The sequence below is a fragment of the Myxine glutinosa genome, chromosome 5, assembly GCF_964187855.1.
Source record: "Myxine glutinosa chromosome 5, kmMyxGlut1.1, whole genome shotgun sequence".
NCBI lineage: Eukaryota > Metazoa > Chordata > Myxini > Myxiniformes > Myxinidae > Myxine > Myxine glutinosa.
The window spans coordinates 27,548,914-27,557,496 of NC_136265.1; the positions used below are offsets into that span (position 1 = coordinate 27,548,914).

At 40.4% G+C, this 8,583-nt stretch overlaps 1 protein-coding gene across 1 annotated transcript in view; it reads left to right on the plus strand.

Annotated features, from left to right (window-relative positions):
• Positions 1 to 8,583, plus strand: part of LOC137428690 (uncharacterized) — a 220,452-nt gene extending 211,869 nt beyond the window's left edge. Inside the window, exons 26-32 of the mRNA XM_068118595.2 lie at positions 296 to 340; positions 847 to 879; positions 1,083 to 1,229; positions 2,091 to 2,145; positions 6,805 to 6,984; positions 7,127 to 7,204; positions 7,302 to 8,583. Coding sequence (XP_067974696.2) covers positions 296 to 340; positions 847 to 879; positions 1,083 to 1,229; positions 2,091 to 2,145; positions 6,805 to 6,984; positions 7,127 to 7,204; positions 7,302 to 7,531 — 768 coding nt within the window. The 3' untranslated portion in view covers positions 7,532 to 8,583. The remainder of the gene's footprint in view (positions 1 to 295; positions 341 to 846; positions 880 to 1,082; positions 1,230 to 2,090; positions 2,146 to 6,804; positions 6,985 to 7,126; positions 7,205 to 7,301) is intronic.

The window sequence follows — 8,583 nt, forward strand, 5'->3', positions numbered from 1 at the left end:
TTGTTTTTTAAATATAAAACGATATTTTTATACATATACACCGCAATGGAGGGAAAGTACGTTGCACGTTTCATCTCCTCCTCCTTCGAGAGGATTTGACCTGGGAAGCTGAAACTTTCAGGGATTAATGAGGGCACCCTGAAGTTGTGCATGTGTATGTTTCCTTACCAACCCAAACCCCAGCATTGGTCCAAGTAGCTGTGCCAACTGTGTAGAAAATGAAACTTGCCAGCTTGACCCAAGTCCAAAATCTACAACTATTGACCACATGTGCAAATCTTATCCTTGTGCACAGGGTATCGATGGAGTCGAGGGGGAAAAAGGCGAGCAGGGAGACCTGGTAAGCCAATCAGTAATGATCTTGAAATGAATCCCTGATTATGTGGATCGATCAGGCCTGAGACCAATATGGGTTATGGTACAGGTGCCCACATCAAATTGTGTGCATCACGTGGGCTGCCGGTTTGGATCGCCAATGTAGTGCCCTTGTAGGTCAAGACAGGGATTTGTAATTTGTTCCATGGTGCTGTTGATAGTTCACTTACTCTTCACGAAAGACATACTCTCTCAGGGATCTTTAACGCCCACCAACTAATGCTAGCAAACAAGACAGCCAGCTTAACGTCCATACGCTGATCTATCCTTGGATGCACATCCTGAGCTGGTACTTTCTGGATACATCAACACTAAGATGATAAACCTTCTGGAGTGGTCCCGATATGGGACAGGGCAGGTTGGGCATGATGTTGGGTTTACATCCACCTGGTGTGGCCCTGAGAGGGTATTTCCTCGTTATGACAAATTCACCAATTTGCAACTCGACCTAACCTCTTCATCTCTTTCTAGGGACCAACAGGGAGGAAAGGGCCCAAAGGAGAGGTATGCATCCATTTCCTATTGCTTTCCCAAAATCTTCTCTACTCTCATCAACCACTTTCATTTTGCCACTCATGTACGATGTCTTTGTTTCCTTGTTCCTATCAGTCTGCAGTAAACTTTCCATCTTAAATTTATCCTTAAGAATGGTAGGTGTGTGTGTGTTTGTGTGTGGTCACTCTATATGTTTATCTTTAACTCAACAGGCAGGAGCAAGGGGTTTGAGTGGGCCTCCAGGTTTGCAGGGTCTTCCAGGACTTCAGGGACACATTGGAACCAGAGGACCTTCAGGAAAGGAAGGACCCATGGGAGATTCTGGAGAGCAGGGTGCACCAGGACAAACGGGTCCAGTGGTAGATACACGCACACCAACATACGCATCTTACCAACAGTCACCTCCTTATTACACTCTCATTCTCACACTTTCTTCGTCACAAAGACTTTTAAAGTCAGTAATGCCTGGCTTTTCATCAAAGGTGAAAAGCAAGGAGCTGAGGTAGTGCAGAGTTAACCAGAACAGAACTCGGTGGAGTGCATACCTCCACCATGCTGAACAGTTTACGCTTTGTATCCCACTGAGAGGTCAGATCTGGATCTGAACCAAAATCGAAACAACTTGGTTTTGTCACCAAAACCAACTCATCCATCAAGTTTTGTCATAATCCGTCCACGACTATTTTAAATATCATGCTATATATCATTTTTGGCCCCATCACTCAATGGTGAAGAATCAGTTAGGAAATTAAAAAAATTCTCGTATTCGGATCTCCACCGAAATTGAATCGATTCTTCCTTGTCAGACACCCAACATATCCACCAAGTTCCGTCCAAATCCGTCTACAACCTTTTGAGATATCGTGCTATATATCGTTTTTTGCCATATCTCTCAATGATGGAGTCAATTTAAAAATTCTCAGATCTAGATCCAGATGCAGATCTTCACCAAAATCTGATCTTTTCGTCCATGTCACATACCTAACCTCTGCACCAAATTTCGTCGGAATCTGTCCACAACTTTTTGAGATATTTTATTCACAGACACAGACAGACAAACAAACAGATAGACCTTTGGTGGCAAAGGTAATGAAAAGCAACCACGGAGGCTATGACATTTTGAATGAAAAGCAATTCTTTCTGAAAACATAATTTCAAATTTAAGTTAACTGTGCATGGTGTGTTCCCCTTCCGCTGACGTGTGTATACCTGCATCTCAGGGCCCTTTTGCAAGTGAACAACGGATTCGTGAGCTGTGCGCCAAGGTGATGGCAGGTGAGCATAGAATATCTTCCTCTATGACCAAATAGACTTGTCCCAAGCACCGAGTTAAATAATTAGATGGAGGACCCTCAATATATTTGCAGACACTTTTATTTTATTACCTGTTAATGATAAACAAGATATTGAGGTACTTGTAAAACTAAACTTACCTGTTCATTCTCATCCCCATACTCCTATCTCCTGCAATTTTCGGTGAGGTTTTTTTTTTTTTTTTTTTTTGACGGAAAGCCTGGTGTTGGGCTAGCGGCTAGGGTGCCAGCTTAGGATCCAAGGATCCTGGGTTCGAAGCCCGGTCGATCGCTGAATTAACGCCAGGGGGGTTGACTCAGCCTGTCATCCTTCCGAGGTCAGCTAATTGAGTACCAGTTCACTGATAATTCCCTGTGTGTCGTAAAACAAAAAGGTGACAAACAGGGTTGGCGGCAGGAAGGGCATCCGGCCGTAAAACATTGCTTCAAAAAGGGGACCAAAAAACAACAACAACCATGGTCCCCGAAAAAGGCCAACCCCCGCTTTGCGGGGAAAAATGGCCTCTAAACTGGGGTTTTTTTTGACGGAACATAAAATCCTGCAAAAAATGACAACTCATAGCTGAGCTACATTTTGAACAAGAAAACGACATAAAATGTCATAGCCCCACTGTGGTTTTAGTAATTTTCCTATAAGGAGTTAACTCTGAGATGCAGGTGTCAAAATCCTACAAAAACGCAGCCATTGGGTCTCGGAGGCCCAACGGATGTATTTGTGTAATGTTTTTTTTTTTTTTTTTTTTTTCTTTCTTTCATATCCTTTTTCAATCCAGGTCGATGCTCATGGATGTGTATTTGCTCAGAAAATGTGAATCATTGATCCTATTAGTTGGAAGAGTCCCATAAAAGTAATGAATCTTTTTTTTTTTTGGCAAAAAAAACATTTTGTTCTTGGTTTTTCAACTTTTTTTCTTTAAAAAGTTGAGGTTCATGGAGTATTTGCTCAAAAAATATGATTCACTAATCCTTTTATTTAGAACTAGGGCATGCCCGTACTATATCTATATCTAAAATTATATCCCCCCCCTCTATTTACATGAAATGGTTTGGTCCAAAGCGAACGGCTTGCGAGTGGTGACAATCCCCCCCCTCTATTTACATGCAATGGTTTGGTCCAAAGCGAACGGCTTCCGGAGTTTGGTAAAGAAATCGCCATCGCGTGCACAAACGCGCAGGAAAGCGAATGAATCGCAAATTCGTTTTTATTAGTTGTAAAACATAGTTTAACGCCAACATAGTTTGCAAACGTGAAATAAATGAATACGCTCTCAAATGTGCCATCCGAGGCAGAGTGTGCCCGCCACGTTCGGCACACGCGATCGTTCGCTGCTCTCTGATTGGTTGAATCGTTTTTTGGACATAGCTCGGTAAGTAATTGTCCGATTAATATGAAACCTTGAAAAGGCACATCCTCGGGTCCCCAGCAATATACCTGGCAAGTTAAAAGTATATCGGACCCGTGGTTGTCGAGAAACAGCGGTCACAGACAAACGTACAGACAGACAGAGATTACTGGAATTATAGATAGATGTATATGTCCACAACTGTCAAAAATCCTACACCTATGCAGCTATTGGGCCTCGGAGGCCCCACGAATGTATTCGTGTAAAGTTTTTTAATTTTCATATTTTTGTTACCAAATTATTTGTAACCAAGTTATTGGAGCATATAATGAGGCTCATATCAAGAAAATAATATAACATAGTAGTACAACAACATTTATGCGGGGCCTCAAAGGCCCCAATCCTGCATTCGAGTCGGATTTTCGGTTATAATTAAAGAATGAAGATTTTCCCACGAGCCTGAATTAAAAATTTTTTTATTTATGTCACTGAATTTTGTGTAACAACATGAAAGTCGGTGAAAATGAGGCTCATTCCAAAAAAAAATAGTATAACAGTTTTTGCAACAAAAAAACCTTGTGGGCCTCTGAAGCCCAATCACTGGCACCCAAGGGTTAAAGGCAGTCAGTTGGCCATCTTTGGTCGGATTACAAAACAAAATCTTCTGCATATGTACTGTATGCTCATGTATTGTCTTTGTGCCAAGAGTGAACCAAATTGGACCCTGCATGTTCAGGAAATGGTTGGAGACACGTTTAAGTAACAAAATGCCCACCAGTCGGCCATCTTGGATCTGATGTTGAAAGAAAATGACGTGCATATCCGAGAAATGGTTGAGGACGGTTCAGTATCGGGTTTTTTTTACAACGAAAATGGCCGCCAGTCGGCCATCTTTGATCGCATCGCAAAACAAAATGATGTGCGTATGTATATACCCTCATGTATTGTCTTTCTGCCAAGTATAAACAAAATCGGTCCATGCGTCTCTGAGATATGGTTGCGGGCGGACGGATGGACGGATGAGACCAAATCCATAAGCCCCTGTTTTCAGGTTTCTTTTCCAAAATGGGAAGTGATGATGAGCTCTTAATGTCAAAAGCAAGCAACATTGAGCATTCCACAATGCAGAGCCTCACCACGACATATAGATTACTGTAGATCTGAGCTTGATCTATCTGTAGATCTGAGAAGAGCACGCGGACCGCTCGAGCACGAGCGCACAATCTCCGTTGGAGTATTGACGTTGACACGACAATGGTAAACGATGGGATTTTCATCAAATGAAAGCTGAGAAAGGTGCGCTAACCACGGTAGGAAGAAAGGTAAACCTGACGTTCCAGGCATTATCCCTTCATTGTAGCAAAAGGGGAATACCTTTCCCACGGCTTCTCTTACTCCGTCCAATGAAGGGCAAACACCTAAAACATCAACTTTGCTTTGCATGTTGAGGTTAGCGTACCTTGCCAACTCTTGTTAAATCATCATCATCATGTTAAATCATCATCATCATGTTAAATAATCATCATCATGTTAAATCATCATCAATGTTAAATGGCAAATCATCATCAATCATGATGTTAAATCATTATCATCAATGTTAAATGTTAAATCATCAATCATGTTAAATCATCATCATCATCATGTTAAATCGTCATGTTAAATCGTCATGTTAAATCATCATAATCATGTTAAATCATCATCATGTTAAATCATCAATGTTCAATCATCAGCAGCATCATGTTAATTCATCATCATCATCATGTTAAATCATCAATGTTAAATCATCATCAAGCATCATGGTAAATCATCATCAATCATGTTAAATCATCAATCATCATCATCATGTTCAATCATCATCATCATGTTCAATCATCATCATCATCATCATCATGTTAAATCATCAATGTTAAATGTTAAATCATCAATATTAAATCATCATCATGATTAAGCATGTTAAATCATCATCATCATGTTAAATCACCAATCATCATCATGTTCAATCATCATCATCATGTTCAATCATCATCATGATGTTAAATCATCATGATGTTAAATCATCATCATCATGTTAAATCATCATGATGTTAAATCATCATCATGATGTTAAATCATCATGTTAAATCATCATGTTAAATCATCATCATGTTAAATCATCATCACGTTAAATCACGTTAAATCATCATCACGTTAAATCGTCATGTTAAATCATAATCATGTTAAATCATCATCGTTAAATCATCATGCTAAATCATCAATGTTAAATCATCAATCATCATCATCATCATGTTAACTCATCATCATCATGTTAAATCATCAATCATCATGTTAAATCATGTTAAATCATCATCAATCATCATGTTAAATCATCAATCATCATGTTAAATCATCATCAATCATCATGTTAAATCATCATCAATGTTCAATGTTAAATCATCATCAATCATCATCATGTTAAATCATCATGAGCATGTTAAATAATCATCATGTTAAATCATCATCACGTTAAATCATGTTAAATCATAATCATGTTAAATCATCATCCTGTTAAATCATCATCCTGTTAAATCATCATGTTAAATCAGCATCATCATGTTAAATCATCATCAATGTTAAATGTTAAATCATCATCATGTTAATTCATCATCATCATGTTAAGTCATCAATCATCATGTTAAATCATCATCAATCATAATCATGTTAAATCATCAATCATAATCATCATGTTAAATCATCATGTTAAATCATCAATCATCATTATCATGTTAAATCATGTTATATCATCATCAATGTTAAATGTTAAATCATCATGAATCATCATGTTCAATCATCATCATCATGTTAAATCATAATGTTAAATCATCATCAATATTAAATGTTATATCATCAATCATCATCATCATGTACAACCATCATCATCATGTTAAATCATCATCATGTTAAATGTTAAATCATCATCAATGTTAAATCATCATCATGTTAAATCATCATCATGGTAAATCATCAATCATCATGTTAAATCATCAATCATCATCATGTTAAATCATGTTAAAATCATCATGGTAAATCGTCATCAATCATCATCACCATGTTAAAATCATGTTAAATCATCAATCATCATCATGTTAAATCATAATCATCATGTTGTGGTTAGCAAACCTTGTTAAAGGCCCAACTCTTGTGGTATGGAGGACTCCAATCTCACCTCCCTGAATTTTCATTCCCTACCTTTAAAGTGTGCGGATTATGTACATGACTGGGATATTGCATTTTCACTTCAGACCAGGTAGCACAGCTGGCCGCAGGACTGCAGCGTTACGACATGGGAATACCTGGTTTCCCCGGTCCTCCCGGTCCTCCCGGACCTCTCGGTGCATCTGGTGTTGAGGGCTTGCCAGGGGAACGTGGGCCTTCAGGCCTTAAAGGACCATGGGGAATGATGGGCCGCACAGGGCCCCGAGGTGTTTTCACTCACAAACCACACTCGTGCATTGCTTCTCTTTGCTAAAACACCGAGGCCTATACTGGATCCTCAAAAAAAACTTGTGCACAACTATGCTAGAGTTCATCCAAAGGAGGATAATGCATTTTATTTATCCACAGGACCACATGGGCAAAAGGGAAACAAGGGACCAAAGGGTCTTGGAATTGTTGGAGCCCAGGGACCTCTTGGCACATCAGGTACAACCAGAGACATAGAGCACTGCATATCTGTTCAAAAAAGCAGTCCTCAGACTTGACCAAACTCGATTATTCTTCCTTTCCTCATCGATTTCAGGGATACCCGGTTCGCCTGGCGAAGGTGCACCAGGACGTGACGGTGCTGAGGGCGACCCAGGAGAACCGGGCAAACCAGGAAGTATTGGTCCTCCAGGGGCGATGGGGTCTCCTGGTATTTGTGACAACTCCGCTTGTATTCCACAAGGCCCCCCCTTCGTCATCGTCGGCGGTAAGAATACCAAGAAGAGGGGAGGTCGCCGTCGCAGAGAAGCTTTCATCGCCGGTTAGACGTCTCCCTGGAAGACAACCCGCTCCATCCCCAGCCCTACCCTCTACATGTTTCTGGTCTGGTCATCCCCATCGACCAGAACCTTATCATTGGGCATACAAAGTTCTAGTCCAATTGGTGAAAATGCACAAGTGGGTGAGAGCTTTGCCTGCGTTACCAAGATGATCAAATATCCCAAACTAATCTTCTCGACTTTGCTTTCCCCATCACCTTTCCATGCATCCCACAATTACACACACCTGCTACCTTCAAATGACCTTTACCATATGGTTAATCCTTTCTTGGGCAAGTCGGCACCTTGGACAAGCTCCTGTTCAAATTGCTACAGGGGGAACTCCATCACTCGCACAGCTGCACCCCCAGCAAATGGTGCCACCCACAGCCGTGCCATGCACAGCTGCACCCCCAGCAAATGGTGCCACCCACAGCCGTGCCCTGCATATGAAAAAAGAAGATTCCATCTTACCTTCTCACCTTCCATTTTGAACAGTGCTACCTAAACCTTTCATAACTTCTCGAAAACCCGAAGTCTTGAATTACCAGGCCCTTCCTTACTTTATGTGGGATTATCCCATCATGCTTGAAGGGTTATTTGAAATTTCCCAACCTTAACTTTGGGAATGGTAGCTGAACGATAATGTTTTCTAAAGAGTTTTTTTTCAGAATGTCACCACAATGTGCCTCACCAACATGGGTGGTCTAGGCCATGCTCATTTCAGAGTTTCAGAGAGGGGAAGAGTCATGCATGTGACATGTGTAAAAGGAACAAGGGTTAGAGGAGACACAAGGATATCAAAAGTTCAGCCATTTTCGCATACATAAAACATAGTTGGCCATGTAAACCTTTACCACAACCAAGTTGCAATGACATCATTAACCGAGTTTGTTGCCACAACTGAGTTAGTGATTGTATAAAGAATAAGTGTCAAATTAGTGACAGCTTTGTGAGATGTAATTGTGGATTAGTGATGAGGACAATGTGCAAAGTCCGCAATGTAATGTTGATCGCGCATCATTTGTGTGTTCAAACTGTAAATATACATTCAATGCA